The following is a 20,747-nucleotide window of genomic DNA, read 5'->3' as shown; positions in this document are numbered from 1 at the left end:
AACACCAAGTACAAAAACATTTTACTTTCTGCAGTTTGTTGAAACATCCTGCTGCACAAGAGGCCTGTACTTGGCTAAATTCAGTTTTAGATGAAAACCCTTTACTCCTAAAAGAGCTGGATCTGAGCATGAAGGAACCAGGAGACTCAGGGGTGAAGAAGCTCTCAGCTCTACTGGAAGACTCTCACTGTAAATTTCAGAAAATTCGGTAAGTATTTTTATTTATGCATCACTGTCAGCTGAGTTTTACTCACAGAATGTTTTCTAGTGGGACCTGCCATTAAGGATGACCCAAGTATGCACAAATATATTTTTAATTATAGATTTGTTTTTTGTTTTCTATAAGTGCTGACATAACATAATATCCTGTGTTTCTCCAAAGAAACCTCATAGTCCTTCTAGAAACACCTGGGTTCTGTTCCATCACTGGAAAGTGTTAAGCTCCTGAAACTAGAAAGGAACAGAAGAGTAGAAATGATCAACACGTTTGACCTTTTCAAATAAATCACTTGATTTAACCACTGAGACATAACAGACAAGACAAATTAAAAGAGGAATAAATGAATAGAATGATGTTAAAAATAACCTCTCATGACCCCTTATGACCCAGATGAACCCAGAATATGGACTTCAGTGCACATGAAAATAAAATGTCTTGTGTTTTCCATAATATCTGCACAATGAAGTATTAAGATTGAGTATAAAGCTCTGTCTACATCATATTTCATATCTAGGCTGAATAAAAGTAATCTGACTGTGGAGAGCTGTTCAGCTTTAGCCAGCGTTCTCAAATTAAAGTCCTGCAGTGTGAGAGAGCTGGACCTGAGCAACAACAGTCTGCAGGATCCAGGAGTCACTCAGCTTTCTGCTGGACTGAAGAATCCACAGTCTCCACTCAGAACACTGAGGTGAAGGAACATCTGAAATGATGTCTAATCCTTCAGTGAAGCATCAATTCAGTATTTTAATCTCTGAGTTTAAACGACTGCAGAATTATGTGTCATTAAAAAAGCAGTACATGTTCTACAGACTTTAATGCTGTTAATACATTTCTGAGTCTCCATATACTCTGTGTCCAAGTCTGGCAAAGAGATCAGGAAAAAAATAACTAAACTAGAACACAATATAATTAAACAGCATGTTTTGATTAAAAAATAGATTATTAGTTTTATTATATTTAACTAAAAGGTGTTTAAGTGTGTAAAAGTTCTATTCCAATGTAAACGTCTAATTGTAATTCTAAGGTAACTGTTAAAGAAAAGAATGAAAATATTGCGTTCTTATTGAACAAATGAGATGCGATCTGTTCATTGTGCTCCTTCTTTCCTTCTGCAGACTGTGTAACTGCAGTGTAGCAGCTGAAGGCTGTGCTGCTTTGGCTGCAGCTCTGGAAGAAAATCCCTCACAGCTCAGAGAGCTGGATCTGAGCGGGAATAAAGCAGGAGACTCAGGAATAAAGCACATCTCGAACCTCCTACAGAATTCACACTGCCTCCTGGAAACACTCAAGTATGTCAATGTCATTTCTTAAAAACATGACAAAGTGTCATGAAATGCTTTTATCCTTCAACACTATTTCTTTTACTTTTGAAGTCGTGCTCAGTCAAGCACTGAATTATTATAATATCAGTTTTTAATGACAACCCAGTAATTTGTACACAATCCATTAAGTGACCATCTAGAGTTAATAAATTAACAAGAAAAAAGATTAAATTCTCAATTTGTATACAATATCACATCTTCATTAATTTATTTTGTACATAAAATCAGAGAGTTGTGTGTTTTTGTGTAGACTTTCAGACTGCAGTATAACAGAGGAAGGATACACTGCTCTGGCTGAAGCTCTGAGACTAAACCCATCATCACACCTGAGAGAGCTGGATCTCAGAGGGAACGATCCTGGAGCATCAGGAGTCCAACAACTCACTGACTGCAAAACTAACAAACTGACACTCAGGTGATTCTTGTACAAGTAAACATCATATTAAATAAACAAATAAATAAATAAATACTGTGAAAAGAACCTTTCTCTTCAAATCCCTACAGGTTGTTGAAAAGTGCTGAAGCAGAGGAAGCCTACAACCTTCTTACTCGAATGTTCAGTAAAAACCCCTTACTGCACACGGAGCTGGATCTGAGCTACAGAAAATTAAAAGTCGTCAGAGTGGATCAGCTCTCGGCTCTGCTGCAGGATCCACATTACAGACTGCAGAAACTTACGTAAGAAACAACTATATACACATCGATCTCTATTTTCTGTTTTCACTCAGTTGCTGTTTTTACAGCCAGAAGCGACTGTATCCTTGCGGACTGTGCCTGTGCTGATTGGAAAGCCGCTGACAGTGAATTGTACTCACCTTACAACCTGCCGAGTCCCTGCCTCTTCGAGAAAACGCTGTTTTCATTGAAGCCCAGGCTTAAATATTCCATTTCTTACAGCTCAGTTTTGTAGATATTCACTAATTATGTCACACGGCTTTTATAGTAGGCCACAGCACTACAGCCACATTTCACCTCAACTCCTAATTATACACAACTGACTCAATTATTTTAAACATTTTACAGATTTTATATATTTACATTATTTTTCAGAAAAAATAAGAATAAACAGGTCAGTTGTAACCACTAAATGTGAATCACATGAATTTAACAGGCTACTATTTCATTTATCAAGACAACGTGACATCACACATCAGAGCTGATGCGAATATCCAATGAGGGAGGTTTCTGCTGCACAGAACCATTTCTTTGTTCGCTGGGAAAGAGAAAGATTCGGCTAATCCAGTGCTAGGATTAGCTGTGCTATAATTAAGCACTAAATAAATAAACTGAAACTAAAGACATGTTGAACACCTGAAAGGCTCCCAAAACTTCATTAGATATTCTTCACGCATGTTTACAAGCAGTGGTGAACCGTTACTATTAGAGCTGGGACTTCAGACACCAACACAGCAACAGGGTAAAGGATTCTGTAAGGGATTAGCGTCAGGCTGCCAGGTCGCTCTGTTGTATGAAGCTGTCGATGTTGATTTTAACTCAGTAAATTCCACAGGGGAATAAATCCTTAAGTCTGAGTGAAAAATACTGTAGTGAGCGTGCAGTGTGGAAGAAGAGTCTGGAGACAGAAATCTTAGTTTATTGGTCGTTAGCCTGTGCTACTTGCTCTCGATAGCACTGACTGCTTTATTAGCTTTCGCTAACACTACTGATGAACGCTACACCGGCTGGAAGGTGACTTCACTGCTGCGCTGATGGCGCCGATTCATGGTTAAATTCGCGTTGGCCTTCAAGAATGCAATTAAAAAGCAATTAAAGAATGAAAGAAATGAAATATAACATTTGAAATGCTGATATGTTTGGGCTTCTCTGAACGACTGGAAGGCCCTGACGCTTCCCCTCTGTTTACAAGAGAAAACCACACGAACCGACATTGAAAAACTAGAAGAGTGTGCATGTAGAATGATAATAATAATAATAATAATAATAATAATATTGGCTAACTAACTTCTTTCTTTGATGTTCCGCAACATTTAATGTAACTACAAATTGTTTTTTTTTTTTTGGCAAATTGCTGTGGTATGAGAAGAATAACACTCCAAGATGTGCTGTTATAGAAAAATAATCAACTTCAGGGTGAGAACAGTAACTCCACTTCATCACACCACCTTTGGCCCTTTTCCACTACCCTTTTTCAGCTCGCTTCAGCTCGCTTCAGCCCGACATGGCTCGCGTTTCGACTACCAAAAAACAGCACGACTCAGCTCGCTTCAGCCCTGCTTAGCCCCTAAAACTCGCACCGTTTTGGAGTGGGGCTGAAGCGAGCCAAGCTGTGCCGAGTGAGGCTGGGGGCGTGAGCAGACACACCCCTGTGCACTGATTGGTGAGGAGGAGTGTCCTCACATGCCCACACACGCCCCGCGAGCGCGCTGGGATCTGTAAACACCGTAAACCCGGAAGAAGAAGAATTACGAATTACGAGAATTTCTGAAGCCTTATGCGCCTCGCCTCATCTATACGCTCTTGCCAGTATCTGTCCGCGTTGTCGGTGACAACAAGCCACAGCACCAAGACCAGCAACACTAACGACTCCATGTCCTCCATGTTTATTGTTTACTATTCGGGTCGTGAGACTACCGCTTAAAAGATCACTGATGTCACTGTTTGCGCTGCTTAACGACATCACCTGACGTCCACCCACTTTCGCTAACTCCACCCAATGTGTCCACCCACTTCCAGCCAGCACGGTTCAGCGCGGTTGTAGTCGAAATGCAACTCCAACAGCCCCGCTCAGCCCGACTCAGCACGGCACGGCTCAGCCCGACTCAGCCGCGTTTGTAGTGGAAAAGCGGCACTTGTGTGTCTCTCTCTCTCTCTCTCTCTCTCTCACACACTCACACACACACACACACACACACACACGCGCACACAGTGGTTTATTCTTTAGTTATTGACCTTAATACTGTAACAGTGTTGAGTTCACTCTAATAAAGGACTAAATATCTTTTCTGTCTCCCTCTGCAGACTGTGGAACAGCGTCAGTGAGAAATCCTGCACTGCTTTGGCTTCAGCTCTCTGTACAAATCCATCATACATCAGAGAGCTGGATCTGAGTGGGTGTAAACTGGGAGACTCAGGAGTGGAGAAGCTCTGTGATCTACTGAAGAAACACGAGTGTAAACTGGAGACACTGCGGTGAGTAACTCAGGCTACGTTTACATTACGTACTGAAAAATGCTACCGTAGCGCTAATCGACAGCAGAGTCCATCGATTTATGCTACTTTGTCAAAAACTGCTCCCGTTGATTATCGGTATGATTTTTGTATATCTCCTAAAGATATAACTCTCAACAAGTTACGTTACATATTTATTTACATTACAAACCAGGTCACGTGTACTGTCCGAGCTTGGCTTGCATGTTTTTATTGACGTTTTTAAAGTAGCACATTTTGATCTACCAATATTCTCCATCAAATAATGCTCCCAGTAGATACACATTCTATTTTACACCTCCAGTCCCTCCAAGGGCGCTGTCAGAGCATGGGGAGCATGTTTTGATACTCTATTCTCATATTCTGAAATATACATTTCAGATTCCAGCAAAGTCACTCCTGCAAGGTAGCATGAAATGATGGGCGTGGAAACGGAGCTAAAAAAAAATGGGCCTGCGCAAAGACGCAGGGTAGCACATCTCGATAGGTAGCACAGTTTGATAGAACAACGGTACATTAAAGAGAATCATACTGTAATTCAACACAAGTTTTCTGACAGTAACACACACTGGCTCAGCACTAGTAAACAGCTGTAAACATCTGTCAGCACTAATACTGAACAGATGATGAAAACGTAGTTTAAAAACTGTCGTTATTTTTAACAGTTTTAAAAGAGGCTAATCTCATCTCATTATCTGTAGCCGCTTTATCCTGTTCTACAGGGTCGCAGGCAAGCTGGAGCCTATCCCAGCTGACTACGGGCGAAAGGCGGGGTACACCCTGGATAAGTCGCCAGGTCATCACAAGGCTGACACATAGACACAGACAACCATTCACATTCACACCTACGGTCAATTTCGAGTCACCAGTTAAAGGACCCATGGCATGGTGGTTTGTTGATGCTTTAAATGGGATCGTGGAGGCTTCCGGATGTTATATCCGCAGCCTTTCTCGAAATGAACCCTCAGAACGTAGATATAGCCTCCTGGAAGAAAGCCCCATTTCAGCGCTTTTCCCAGTGCGTCGTTTTGCTAATGAGAAGCATGGAGGCGGGGAAGTGTAGAGGGTGGGGGCATGCCATGGGGGGAGGGGCTGCCGTCTGCCTCCCAAGCCAGCCGAGAGCGCTCCTCGTCGGGCACGGCCAGGCGGGCGAATGCCCTGGTCCATCCAGCCTGTCTAAAAAAATGGTACAACTCGAGCCCATGGTAAAACTGGGACTTTGTCGGGGTTTTTTCAGCCTGAGGCCCATGCACTGTAAAAAATGTAACTTGCAAAATTGTTGAGTGAAAAAAGGATTCGAAGTTGAATGAACAAATTTCCCATCTAATTGTTCAAGTAACTAAAAAAAAATAGTTGAGACGCCTTTCCTTCGCCACAAGTTCATAGGAATTGGAAAATTAAGTTAAGTGAACTTATATATTCAAGTGCTGATTGACACCCCTTAACCAATGCCACTGCGCATGCGCACTTCACAAGTTCGAAAGTTTCAATGGTCAGGTGGAGGGAGAAGTCCGTGGAAACTGACACGAGACGTTGTATAGGAGTATAGACTAAGGTTTCCTCAACAGAGGCCAGGGAATTCCCTCCTTGTATGTCGGTATTTGTTTCTGTTTGTGTTAATAATAGGCAAAGTGAAGTAGAACTTGTGTGTTGAGAGGTTTGTGTTAACTAAAAAATCTAATGCACACTAAATCTCATCTCATCTCATTATTTCTAGCTGCTTTATCCTGTTCTACAGGGTTGCAGGCAAGCTGGAGCCTATCCCAGCTGACTACGGGCAAAAGGCGGGGTACACCCTGGACAAGTCACCAGGTCATCACAGGGCTGACACATAGACACCCATTTACACCTACAGTCAATTTAGAGTCACCAGTTAACCTAACCTGCATGTCTTTGGGGGAAACCGGAGCACATGCAAACTCCACACAGAAAGGCCCTCGCCAGCCACGGGGCTCAAACCCAGAACTTCTTGCTGTGAGGCGACGGCGCTAACCATTACACCACTGTGCCACCACACACTAAATCATTGTTAAAAAAAAATAGTCAAGCCAACTTAAAAATGTAACGCAACCTGCTGCCAAAGGATTTTGAGTAAACTCAACTTAGAACCATGATGTGCCAACTTGCTCTTCTAAGTTAATTGCCATTATTATTTCAATTTATTTCAACTAAACAATTTGTTGGACTGAACTTCTAAAGGCAAGGCAAGTCAACTCAACATAAAATACTCTTCTATGTGAACTTAAAAGAGCACTTTGGGGCATCGTGGCTCAGGTGGATAAGGCGCCATACCATAAATCTGGGGACCTGGGTTTGATTCTGACCTAAGGTCATTTCCCAATCCCTCTCTCTCCCACTCATTTCCTGTCTCTACACTGTCCTATCCAATAAAGGTGGAAAAGGCCCCCCAAAAAGAATAATATTGGATAACAATGTTTTTTGTGCCAACTTGCTTTTCCAAGTTAATTGTAATGATTATTTCAATTTATTTCAACATCACAATTTGAGTGCACTGAACTTGCTAAATAAAGTAAGGTCAACATAAAATACTCATCTGTGTCAACTTCAAAGAGCAAGTCAGCACAACTATTTGGCCCAGAGTTGAGTTTACTCAAAATCCTTTGGCAGCAGGTTGCGTTACATTTTTAAGTTGGCTTGACTAATTTTTTTTTTTTTTACAGTGTGGTAAAACTGAGCAGTTTTACCATGGAGGAGTGGGGACTTTGCCGTTTCCTCCCCCCAACTTGCCCCTGGGAGAACCGCTGCCTCCACGGGCGGCCGGTACCGCTGGAGGGCCGCCCGCGCGACCTCGGCTCCCGACAAAAGATTGGATCTAGGGCTGACTTTCAATGGATCGCAGCGATGGAGCTGCTCTGCCACTCACGACACCCCGGCCCAGAATCAGGGAAAAATACCGCGCGCTGACGTCATTAAGGTGCGACGCGAGGAAATAAAATAAATTCAACAAATGTTTGGGTTTTTACTGAACAAACAAATAAAATGAACGAGTGACTTAAAAAAAAGAATGTGGGTGTCTTTGTAAAAACTGTTTTGATTGGCTATTATAATAGAGGTAGCACAGAGTACCTGGCTAACTGCAGGAAGCGGTTAGCTGCACAGCTAATGTAGCCATTGCAAACGCACCGATTTTAAAACACGGCAAAACGACGTAACAGTTATACACTTACTTGTTCGGTGTTTGTGGCTGATGCGGCAGGGATGCTTGGTACGGACCCAGGCTTCAGTGACAGTTGATGTGCAAAACCTGCCCTGTACTGTCCCAAGTTGTGGAAACATTCCTCAGGAAAATGCTTCCGACAAACATACACCGTCTTAGGTAGACTCGACGGCGTATTATTGAAGTAAATAAAATTAAGCCACTGCGTCTTCAGGGGCTCTCCCGTCGGCAGTAAAAACAGACTCTTTTCTGTGTTGTCACATCCATGTACAGCGCAATTTCCATGTTTCGCTCGCTTAGGTGATGCCATGTTGTGTCCTCTATGGTCTCCTCACTACAAGTGGGCGGGCAATCCATACAGTGGGTGAGAATCCAGAGGGGGGGCGTGGGGATCATCTCCCTTGCTGACGTAGTAAAGGGAAGAGCTTATCAACGCGCCGTTTTGATGCGCCATTCTCAAATGTTGGGCATAGTTTGGTTTACACATTATGAAATTTCTAGCCACTGGGGCGACTTAAGAAGGTCAGAGGAACTCATTTTAACGTTAAAAACCTCAGAAAGTGAAAATTTCATGCCATGGGACCTTTTAACCTAACCTGCATGTCTTTGGACTGTGGGGGAAACCGGAGCACCCGGAGGAAACCCACGCGGACACGGGGAGAACATGCAAACTCCGCACAGAAAGGCCCTCGCTGGCCACGGGGCTCGAACCCGGACTTTCTTGCTGTGAGGCGACAGTGTTAACCACTACACCACCGTGCCGCCCAAAAGAGGCTAATATTACCCAAAATAATATTTACATTTATTTACATTTACGTCATCATTCCATCCTTTACACTTCTATCTTACAAATAAGAAAAGTCACAGCAGCTCATGTGGCAGAGTGTGATTTGACAGATAGGAAAAAGACTTGATTTAGAGAAAAGACTGAACACGTCATTTATATTATAGAACTGCCACTTTATAGAAATTTCAGTGATCTAATTCACTCCTGCTGAGAATAAATTCACCAGCAGATGGCGCTCTCACATAGGAAGCTTGCAAAGAGCTGACATCAGAACGAAGTGTTGCCAATGAATGAATGTCCGTGAATGAGAGCGCTATCTGACCTGCTGCATCTTTGTGTATTCCCAACAGGTAAATACACTCAAAACATAATTCTGTAAACAGTAACACTTATAGGAGCGCAGATAGCGGCCTGTGTAATGGTTGTAATGGGATTAGCAATGAGTTTTCCTGTCAGTTGTTTGTGGTGCAGCGAGGGCGGCCAGTTAACGGTCACCAGTGAAGCCACTGAGTGTTTGGTACAAAATCACCTGTCAGCTAAATGAGGAATGCAGTTTGGAGATGGATATGTAATGTATGAGGTTTACTGTGAAATGTGCTGGTAATGAATATGTTTACCGTAGCCTAAACATGCTAGTAATGAATAGTGCAGGTAGTTGGGTTTGGTTCTGTGTTTCCCTCAGCCCGAATGAACGAACGTTAGCTAGCCTAATGCTAATCGCGATTGCTAACTCTTAGCATTTAAGCATTACAGTAGAGGGAACTGGTCTGTATGTGGTTGCTGAGGGAAGGATATACCAAGACACGATTGTTCTTTAAAGTGTTATGTGTCACACTATTTCTGTATCTATTTTATTGTTATTCCCTGTTGAGTGAGAAATGTAAATTGAATGGCAAGAATATAAGCGAGACACATGCTGTTCCGTGGTGGGAACGTTACAAATGCGCGTGCAGGCACAGGAACACACACACTCACTCACTCACTCCGCGCGCACACACACACACACACACACTCACTCCGCACACACACACACACACACACACACACTAGATCTTCTCCCAGTAGACACTAAGATTGATCTGCATGTTTACTATGTAGAGAGAGACATGATTATTGATTGAAATGCAGACTGTTATTGTTGATGTAAGATGTTGAATTTGGTTACTGGTGAAATACTTCCTTTTAATGGAATACATGTCCATAGAGAGTGAATGCACACACAGTATTTTGTCTATTGTAAGGGACCAGAACGTGGCATATGATCAGTTGTATGTTAAGTAACACCTATGTTATTATTTACAGTTAGTATGGAATCCAATATGAAAGAGCTGACATCAGAACGAAGTGTTGTCAATGAATGAATGTCCGTGAATGAGAGCGCTATCTGACCTGTTGCATCTTTGTGTATTCCCAACAGATGATATTTCATTAAATATGTTACTCCAGACCACAGTGTCATTTTTTGGGACCCGTAACACTCACAAAATACACTGAATTATCAGTCTAGTGATTGGCATAAGGTCCAAATAAGTCAGAAAAAGGCAGCATGCAGCTTCAATAAGTGTGTGTGTGTGTGTGTGTGTGTGTGTGTGTGTTTTCTGGGGGGCAATGTAACCACTGAACAATACTCCCTTACTGTACAGTACATGAGATAACACTTGGATAAAAGGAAATCAGAATTTAAAAAAAAATTCACCTCAGGTCTCTTTTCTTTTTTTCTGTCCTGATGGACTAAATGCCGTTTCCTTTCTGCAGACTGAGGAACAGCATCAGTGAGAAATCCTGCACTGCTTTGGCTTCAGCTCTCTGTACAAATCCATCACACATCAGAGAGCTGGATCTGAGTGGGTGTGAACTGGGAGACTCAGGAGTGGAGAAGCTCTGTGATCTACTGAAGAAACACGAGTGTAAACTGGAGACACTGCGGTGAGTAACTCAGTGATAAAACACACGAAGTTTTATAATAATGCAGAACAAGGGCACCTGCTAGTGGGGGGACTGGTGAAGATAAACTGCCCTTTAGGTGTGAATGAGTGTGTAAAAGTGTGTGTTCATGGAGCCCTGCAATGGACGGTACATTAAAGAAAACCATCCTGTAATTCAACACAAGTTTTCTGACAGTAACACACACTGGTTCAGCACTAGTAAACAGCTGTAAATATCTGTAAACATCTGTCTGCACTAATACTGAACAGACGGTGAAAACTTAGTTTCAAAACTGTCGTTAGGGGGGGATGACGCACTGAGACTATCGCGAGACTCCGGGTGAGATCCAACATGGCGGCGCACTGAATACCGTTTGTAAACACAGGACTACAGAAATACTTTCAATCCAATTCCTTCCGCATAAACTGGATATAACATCTCAACAAGAACTGAACTGTCTACCTACCTTTTCCGATGGCCACCTCTTCATTCCGGGCAACATGACATCTGAACCGACCAAGAAACGTCCAACACGCGACTGGTCTACCGAGACAGACTCAGACACGGAGCACCACGCTACCACCGACAGCAATACTACAGCTATCTACACATCCATCGAGGTCAGTCTACTGGAATCCATCAACAACAAACTTAAAATTCTTGAACTCCTCCACGCAGATATTAAAGACCTAAAAGCAAGTCTAGAATTCTCTCAGTCACAGATCGACACACTTGTACTAGAAAACAGTGAACTCAAAGGAAACGTCACTAATCTATCCACCCAAATAACCCATCTAACCAACGAAAACAAAATCATGAAAGAACAAATATTAGACCTACAGTACCGTAGCATGCGTGACAACCTTATTTTTTCAGGAATACCACTACCAACAGCCACTCCCGACAACCCAGAGAAAGCAATCCAAGACTTTATGCAATCATCCCTAAAAATTCCACCGGAGACAGTTAACAGGATCACTTTCCACCGTGTCCACCATCTGACCTCCAAAGACAGTAAGAAACCACCTCCAATAATAGCCAAATTTGAACATTATAAACACAAAGAACTGGTTAAAAGCAATGGAAAGGAATTGAAAGGCACATCATTCGGACTAAACGATCAATTCCCCAAAGAAATCCAGGAACGAAGAAGAGCCCTCTTGCCCATAATGAAACAACTCGGGCAAGAGGGCAAACGCGCCACACTGTCTGTCGATAAACTGTATGTCAATGGAACAATCTACCGCAACCGTAATATCACTACCTGGCTATAGCAGCTCACTCGCCATTATCCATTTAGATTCAATTCACTCACCCCTCTTGCTTACATACTGCTGCTTACTGATGCTAACGTTAATAATATTGCCTATAATTGCCTTCTGCCTCTTTCTCTCTCTTCCTCAAGCTCACTCCATCTCTTTTTTCTCTATCTCTTTTTTGATCACTTTGCTTAATGTTATTTGTTTATATGTGTTAGCTACATGTATGTCTTGTCTATTTATGTCCATTATGCATTTAGGCTCAGCCAATACTGTGATTCTTATGTCTATAATGCTAAACAGAAAATGACTTCCATTTCATTCATATTTTCTACTTTTCTCCCTCCTCCTCCCCCTTACAACCCAAATACTTTCTGTTATACACACCTACCCCTTTCCCTCCACCTCTCCTCCTTAGCTCGTATCAAGGCCTGCACATACACCCTCACACACTCACAGCTCCACCTCTCATCTCACATTTTTATCTTCAAGACCATAACATGGCACCACTTACAATCTTGACTTGGAACATTCGTGGGATTGGGTCTCAGGCAAAGAGAGTCAAAGTCCTAAATCATTTGGAAAAACTACAAGCTGACATATGCCTCCTACAAGAAACTCACCTCTCAGATTTAGATTACACCCGCATCAAATCGGCACAATTCAGTCACCTATATTCAGCACATTACAACTCAAAACAGAGGGGAGTTTGTATTTTGATTAATAAAAAAATCTCATTTACTCATAATACCACTATCACAGACACAGAAGGACGTTTTATCATTATAAACATCTCAATTAAAAGTGCCCCTATTGCAATAGCCAATGTTTACGGACCCAACACAGATGATTCTGCTTTCTTTCAGAAGTTTTTTTCTTCACTCTCCAATCTCTCCGACTGTCCTATCATACTTGCAGGTGACTTCAACACAGTTTTAGACCCCACAATAGACAAATCTGATCACTCCCAAAACAAACGTATCTGGCAATCCACAAAAACAATAAAACAGTTCATGAGCGATTTTGGTCTTGTCGATAGTTGGCGGCTTCAGCACCCAGACTCCACTGACTACTCTTTTTTTCTCAGCAGTCCACCATTCTTACTCCCGCATTGATTTCTTCCTAACTAGCAACTCCATTATGTCAAATATCGCTGAATCCACAATACACCCCATAGTCATCAGTGATCATGCCCCTGTAACAATAAAATGGAATAGAACCTCTCCACAGTCATCTAGTAACAGATGGCGCCTGAACACATCCCTTTTACAAGACCCTAAATTTAACAGTTTTATTAGGAGAGAGTGGGCATGCTTTCTAGAAATGAACGATTCCCCTGGATCATCTCCTTCCCTTTTGTGGGAGACAGGAAAGGCAGTGCTTAGAGGCAGAATAATCTCATTTTCAGTACACAAAAAAAGGACAGAAAAAGAACAGGAAACTGAACTAAACCATAAAATTAAGCAACTGGAGGAAATTAACGCGACCCACCCATCTCAAGAAACACAAAATGAATTAAGAAAGTGCAAATCCAAACTAGATGAAATACTTAAACACATACAATTTATGATCCGTCGATTAAGGCAAGAATCCTTTCATCACAGCAATAAATCAGGTAAATATTTAGCAAATCAAATTAGACGCAACAAAGAAAAAGCAACAATTTCAGCCATAAAGAACTCAGCAGGGAAGCTAACCAGCTCACCTGAAGAAATTAACCAAGTTTTCTACAATTTCTACAACAAACTATATTCTTCTGAAATAAACCCCAACCAGGAATCCATTGACTCATTTTTCAATAATATCAATTTACCACAACTAACCGAAACGCAAATAAATAAACTGGAATCACCTATTATTCAAGAGGAACTGTTTTCAGCTCTGAAACACATGCCTAACAATAAAGCACCAGGACCGGATGGATTCCCCGCTGAGTTCTACAAACAATTCTGGTCCATTTTGGCTCCACTATTCATCAGGATGATCAATGAATCAAAAGAAAATTCAAAACTACCAGCTAGCACTACCTCAGCAACAATTTCACTCCTCCTCAAGCCCAATAAGGACCCAACAATTCCATCTAGCTATCGACCAATTTCTCTTCTCAACGTTGACAATAAAATAATCGCCAAAGCTTTAGCACGTAGGTTAGAAGAGGTCACCCCATCCATTATCCATCCGGACCAAACTGGTTTTATCAAGGGTAGAATCTCAACCTCCAATGCTCGCAGATTATTTAATATTATACACTACTCCTCAACCATACAAGAAAATACCATTATAGCAACTCTAGACGCAGAAAAAGCATTTGACAGGGTCAACTGGAATTTCCTGTTCTCCACATTAGGGAGGTTTGGTTTTGGGGAATCCTTCATTAATTGGATCAAAATTCTATACACATCACCTTCAGCTACAGTAATCACCAATGGACTAACATCACGTAGTTTCACTTTGCACCGGGGGACTAGACAAGGATGCCCACTCTCTCCTTCACTATTTACCATCTTCATTGAACCTTTAGCCGCCGCCATCCGACAGAACTCCCTCATCAAGGGAGTTCAAACTCCAAATTTACATCACAAAATTAGTCTCTATGCTGATGATATCTTACTTTTCTTACAAAATCCCCCAACATCTGTACACGAAACTATTGAACTGATCAACACATTCTCCACCATTTCTGAATATTCTATCAACTGGAACAAATCTGCAATCCTCCCATTACATTCCAACAGCTGGGATGTGTCGGCCCACTCATCACCTATTCCCCTATGCACCAATTATATCACATACCTGGGGATAAGGGTTTCCCCCAAGCTCTCAGAGTTGTTTGGTCTAAATTTTACCCCCCTACTCAATTCAATAACTGATGACCTCCAGCACTGGATGAACCTTCCACTATCCATCATGGGCAGGATATCGGTTATCAAAATGACAGTTTTACCCAAAGTTAATTATTTACTTTCAATGATTCCTATTCAGCCTACCCAATCCTGGTTTAAATCACTAGACTCTACAATCATTAAATTCTACTGGAAAAACAAGACACCAAGAATCAAACTGACCACACTTCAAAAACCTAAAATACTAGGTGGTCTAGAGGCGCTACACTTCTACCATTATGCACTGGCCAACCAGCTTCAATACATTTACAAATGGATACATCCCACCTCACTTGAATTCACCTGGTTAGACCTAGAACAAACCATTTGCAAGGATATTCAGATCTCAGACTTACCTTTCTGCAGCCAGTCAGTCAAAAAGCATCCATCTTTCAAAGCTCCAACCATAGCATCAAGTCTGACAGCCTGGTGGAATAAAAAACCACTCAACTTTCTCACATGGATAGGCAAGGGTATCACTCATCTTCATCATATCATCCAAGACAATAGACTGGTCTCTTTTCCCTATTTGGTCCAGAAGCATGGCATTGAGGGTAAACACTTCTTACAGTATCTTCAAATTAAATCAACTATTCAAGCAAAATGGAATATTCAGATACCTAATTTAGACATCCCCCCCCCCACAAATCTTGGAACTGATTAACATCCCCTCCCCTCAAAAAATCCTTTCCAAAATATACAAAATTATATCACAATCCGAAAAAACTTTAAGCCTTCCATACCACAATTGGGAATCAGACCTGTCCATTACTCCTGATGCCGGCTTCTGGACCCAAATCTGCAAAAATATCTATCTAATGACTAAAAATGCCAATCTTCAACTAATACAGTACAAGGTACTCCACAGATTTCACTACACTGCACAGAAACTGGCAAGAATGGGTTTTGGCTCCGACACGTGTTCCCACTGCATGCTAAACACCCCGGACACATACATCCTGGCATTGCACCCCAATCCATAGGTTCTGGATAAAAGTCACAGACTCGCTCACCTCTATCCTTGGCCATCACATCCCAGCAACTCCTTCCCTCTGCATACTAGGAGATACATCTTCAACCAACCTTAACACCACAGACAATAAATTTCTTCTAGTAGCACTAACTGTCGCCAAGAAAACAATCCTCATGAACTGGAACTCAAAGAACTCAATCCACATTACCCATTGGAAAAACCTGCTAGCAGATTATATATCATTGGACAATCATACCTCTCCCAACTTACTCCACACTCAGAATACACACTCCCCTTGGTCATCTTACCTCACCTTTTTACAGACTTGACCTGCCCCTCTGTGCCTGAGATCCAGTCCCAACGCCACACTCAAATATCCTTCCATAATCGTTAATACTTAGCCATACATATTAGGGAAGGGAGGATGGAAGCTGGAATCTTTTATCTCTGTTTATGTACTTCATTTATTAATTTTTCCCACCACTCCCTCCCTCCCTCTGCTACCGTCTTCCCTCCCCCACTTCATCTACTCTTGTTATACCTGGGCTTCTGGGATGGCGTGGTCAGCCCCATCCTGTCTGGCTGTCAGGTGGGACTGGCGTTGGTTGGTGCCATTGGGAGGGTTGATGGGTCAGGGTTCCCCTCCGGGTTAGGGTCCCGAGGTTCTCTCGGCGCCCCGCCCACCCCACGCATGCACTTTGATACCTACCTATTCTTGGTATTGCACAGCGTGCCTTATCCTCTTTTAAATGCTCTACACATTAGGAAGCACACACCATTTGTCCACCTTCAATAAGAACAACATGATAGACTAGGGCAGGGGAGGAGTGCATGTGGGAAACCTCTGCAGGTGCTTCGCTGCACTCCTTGCCTCTTTTAATGCAAATACATCTTAGAGGAGGCTTATATCTTTGATTACATAGGGTGTGGGGGGCGTGTAGGTGGAGATCTGGGCAGGTTTTCACCCTGCATGCCCTCTTCTTTTAATGCAGTACATTTTAGAGAAGGCACACATTCTTGTCATATACAGTCATATATAGGATAGGTAGGGCGTGTTGTGCGGAGGTTATGGGGGGCTGGTGTCGGTGTGTGGGGCGTCCGGGCCCGGAGCCCTGCCTCATGCAGTACCTCCCCCTCCCCTCTGTCGTCCCATCATGATTTAGCTTGGGCAGGGGCGGCTGGCACCATAGCCATGAACAGGTGCTCAGGTAGTCATCGTAATTAACTATTAAATAACTATTATTTTTAGAATTACTATCTATAAAAAATTTACTAACACAAATGATTAGCAAATAAAATAATACTCCCCCCCCCCACCACCACCACCACTCTCCTTCATTATGATCCAGTTTCCTTCTCCCTGCCCCGACACAGACCAGCACTGCTTATATACACTCACTCTCTCACACACACACACACACACACACACACACACACGTGCTCACTATCACAAACTCCGCTCCCCCCCAACATATACACACTGTCCCTCCACCCATAACTCAAGGCCCAAAACCCCTCCAAATCCCCCCCACCTACCCTCCTCTATCTCACATGCACATTCATTACCCCTAACCAACCCCACCCATCCTCCCCTATTCAGCAATATAGCTCTTGTTTATCTTTGTCGAATTTGTCTCCATGTGTTCTGTTACATCTCTTTAACATATTAGTAGTATTGTCCAGCCTTTGAAATTGTTGTTAATGTTACGTCAGTGCTTCTGTTGTATGTCATGTGTATGTATTGATTTGTTTCATTCTGTCCTTCTTACTTTGTATTTGTTTGTATTTGTTAGCAAATAAAAAAAAAAAAAACTGTCGTTATTTTTAACAGTTTTAAAAGAGGCTAATATTACCCAAAATAATATTTACATTTTATTTACATTTACTTCATCATTCCATCCTTTACACTTCTATCTTACAAATAAGAAAAGTCACAGCAGCTCACAAAAATACACTGAATTATCAGTCTAGTGATTGGCATAAGGCGCGGCACGGTGGTGTAGTGCAGTGTTTCTCAACCACTGGGCTGCAGCGCATTAGTGGGCCGCGAAGCGACATCTAGTGTTCTGTGAATTTTTTTCAAGTTGAAGCTAATTTTTAATCTTTAGGGTACAATTGCTGGGTTGAATCTGACGTCACATCCACCTCATTAAGCTACAGTCTCACTACAGCTCGCGGTGCTTTGCGACGGGTTATTGATGAAAATGAGGCATTTTGATAGCGACATACATGCGAGCTAAAAGTTGTGGTCACACAGTCGGTGAACACTTGACTGTCACACCTTTGTGCACTTAAGCCTGGTGCAGCTCGAGCGGCCGCGTGCACTCACGGAGCGCGTTGTGCGCGTGATTGGGACCCAGTCGTTATGGGGAACACCTGACGCTGATTTGAGTGCAATCAGCACGCACAGATACGGAAGCTGTTTTCACAGAGGCTTTGCGAAGTGTTGTCATCATCACTGTCCAATTTGTTTCTAGCCATGTTTATAACACTGTTTAAATACCCTTTCTGTCTTGCTTAAAAAAAAAACACACACAACACTTGGAAGACGCTCTGGACTCTTACAGTAATGCATTTATATCTGAGGACTTCAGTTGACTTGCTAACTTTATGGCTGCAGATGTCATGAACAGTTTTGCACTCAAGTTTCCATCAATGAACAGTTTATAACTTCAACAACACAGACTTCCTGTTTAAACTATAATGAATTTCCTGGTTCCACAGTTATACTTTGTGACTCTATAGGACACAGTTATAGAAGCGAGTTATTTATACTCATGCTTTCTGTGATCACCCAGATGAGGATGGGTTCCCTGTTGAGTCCGGTTCCTCTCAAGGTTTCTTCCTCATGTCATCTGAGTTTTTCCTCACCACCGTCGCCACAGGCTTGATCATTGGGGATAGATTCGGGATAAAATTAGCTCATGTTTAAAGTCTTTAATTTTCTGTGAAGCTGCTTTGCAACAATGTCTGTTTGTTAAAAGCGCTATAAAAATAAACTTGACTTGACTTAAATATCACGCCTGCTAATAAACACTCTTCCTGCACTTAGAGCCGTCTATCGTGTAGTGTCCTGATCCCCAGATCTTTAACCCAGCCACATATAAAAAGTTGTTCTCCTCCAGGATCTTCCAGGTTTTCATCTGTGTGTCCGTGTAGAACGATGTCTGCAGCAGCAGGTAGTCTGAGATGTTGGGGAACTCAACGGATGGATAATTTTCCAACTCATAGGAAAAATCCTTCTTTGTTAGCGTGTAAGGATCTGATCCCATTGAGTGGGTTCTGTATCCACTTCTTGGTTTTAATAACGTGCTTGTTTGCTGAACACAAACATGGCAATGAGTTCTTGTGTGAATGGACCAGACTCCACTTTTGGATCATTAATCCCTTTGGGCTGAGAATGACCTGCATGCATGGGTTTGGCTTCTGGCACATCCATACAGTTTTAAATACAAAACCTACAATTAAAAACTGTCAGTCCTGTGCGCTGTGGCGTGTGCACCTGAAGGCGCGCATCGGGCTGTGCGAGCACCGAGTGAGCTCCAGCACGCGCGCCATGAACAAGACGCACCTGAACTCAATTAGCGAACTCTCTGTTTGGCTATTTAAGGACTGCACTGATGCAGTAGCATCGCGAAGTATTACACTACATTAAGTACGCATTACCGAGCCTTTCTTCCCGTGTTCTTGTTTTCCTGGTTTCTTGATTCTTGTGCCTTGTTCTCGGTCTCGTTGTGCCTTTGATGGACTGTTTGCGCCTCGACCGACCCTTTACCTGTTTTCATGTTTCTGATCTTGCCTGCCGTTTTGGACTGTTTGCCTTTGTGTGTGTTTTCTGCACTTTGTGTATATATTGCACTGTATTAAACTGAACACTTCTGCACATACATCCGCCTCTCTCGCGTACCTGACAGAAACAGTTTGTTTTTACTGCATTTATTTAATTCCTGAGCTCCCAGCTGTAACAGGGAGTGACGTTGTGTTCCATTAATACACTTTACAGTAGATTATTAGATTCTAAGAGAATAGATGAGCCAAAATAATTGGGGATCTTTTTTTAATGGGCCCCGACTCGTTACAAATATGAATAGGTGGGCCTGAAAGTAGAAAAGGTTGAGAACCCCTGGTTTAGTGGTTGGCGCTGTCGCCTCACAGCAAGAAGGTTCTGGGTTCGAGCTCTGTGGTTGATGTGGCCTTTCTGTGTGGAGTTTGCATGTTCTCCCCGTGTCTGTTACCCCTTTAGCACCAAATCAGTTCCAGGGCTGGTTCGGGGCCAGTGCTGGTGCTGGTTCACAACTCGTTCAACTTGCGAGCCAGCTGAGAACCAGTTTGCTTTTCCCTTGCTCGCGGTGCTAAGGGGAGCCACGTCATTACGTCGCTGTATACGTCAGTTACGTCGCTGCGTTTGCATAAACCTTGGCGCAAACATCGAAGCAACAACAACACAGAGAAGAAGAAGCAGCAGCAACAACAACAATAATGGATGACTTCGCGTTTGTACAGCTGCTGCTTCTCGTCGCTTAAAAATAGTGACCTTTCGCAGTCTTGCTGTTGTTGGTGGTCTTAACAACCCCCCCCTGCTGACATAAGCGGTTCTTTCCTCTGGCCCAGCAGAGAGTTGGTGCTAGCCTGGAACCGGTTTTTCCGGCCCCAGAGCCAGTTCTTTGTCAGTGGAAACAGAAAACCCAGTTCCAAACTAAGCACTGGCCCCGAACCAGCCCTGGAACTGCTTTGGTGGAAAAGGGGCATCAGTGGGTTTCCTCCGGGTGCTCCGGTTTCCCCCACAGTCCAAAGACATGCAGGTTAGGATAACTGGTGGCTCTAAATTGACCGTAGGTGTGAATGTGAGTGTGAATGGTTGTGTGTCTCTGTGTGTCAGCCCCGTGATGATCTGGTGACGTGTCCAGGGTGAACCCCGCCTTTCGCCCGTAGTCAGCTGGGATAGGCTCCAGCCCACCCGCAACCCTGCACAGGATAAGTAGTTACAGATAATGGACGGATGATTGGCATAAGGTCCAAATAAGTGAACAAA

At 42.8% G+C, this 20,747-nt stretch overlaps 1 protein-coding gene across 1 annotated transcript in view; it reads left to right on the top strand.

Annotated features, from left to right (window-relative positions):
* The window catches only part of LOC132888476 (NACHT, LRR and PYD domains-containing protein 12-like), a 54,442-nt gene that overhangs the window by 15,581 nt on the left and 18,114 nt on the right, over positions 1-20,747 (top strand). The window contains exons 7-13 of the mRNA XM_060924522.1: positions 35-208; positions 735-908; positions 1,336-1,509; positions 1,793-1,930; positions 2,182-2,220; positions 4,522-4,692; positions 10,431-10,601. Coding sequence (XP_060780505.1) covers positions 35-208; positions 735-908; positions 1,336-1,509; positions 1,793-1,930; positions 2,182-2,220; positions 4,522-4,692; positions 10,431-10,601 — 1,041 coding nt within the window. The remainder of the gene's footprint in view (positions 1-34; positions 209-734; positions 909-1,335; positions 1,510-1,792; positions 1,931-2,181; positions 2,221-4,521; positions 4,693-10,430; positions 10,602-20,747) is intronic.

Source organism: Neoarius graeffei, chromosome 6 (assembly GCF_027579695.1).
Source record: "Neoarius graeffei isolate fNeoGra1 chromosome 6, fNeoGra1.pri, whole genome shotgun sequence".
NCBI classification, from domain to species: Eukaryota; Metazoa; Chordata; class Actinopteri; order Siluriformes; family Ariidae; genus Neoarius; species Neoarius graeffei.
This window is presented reverse-complemented; position numbering and strand designations above follow the sequence as displayed.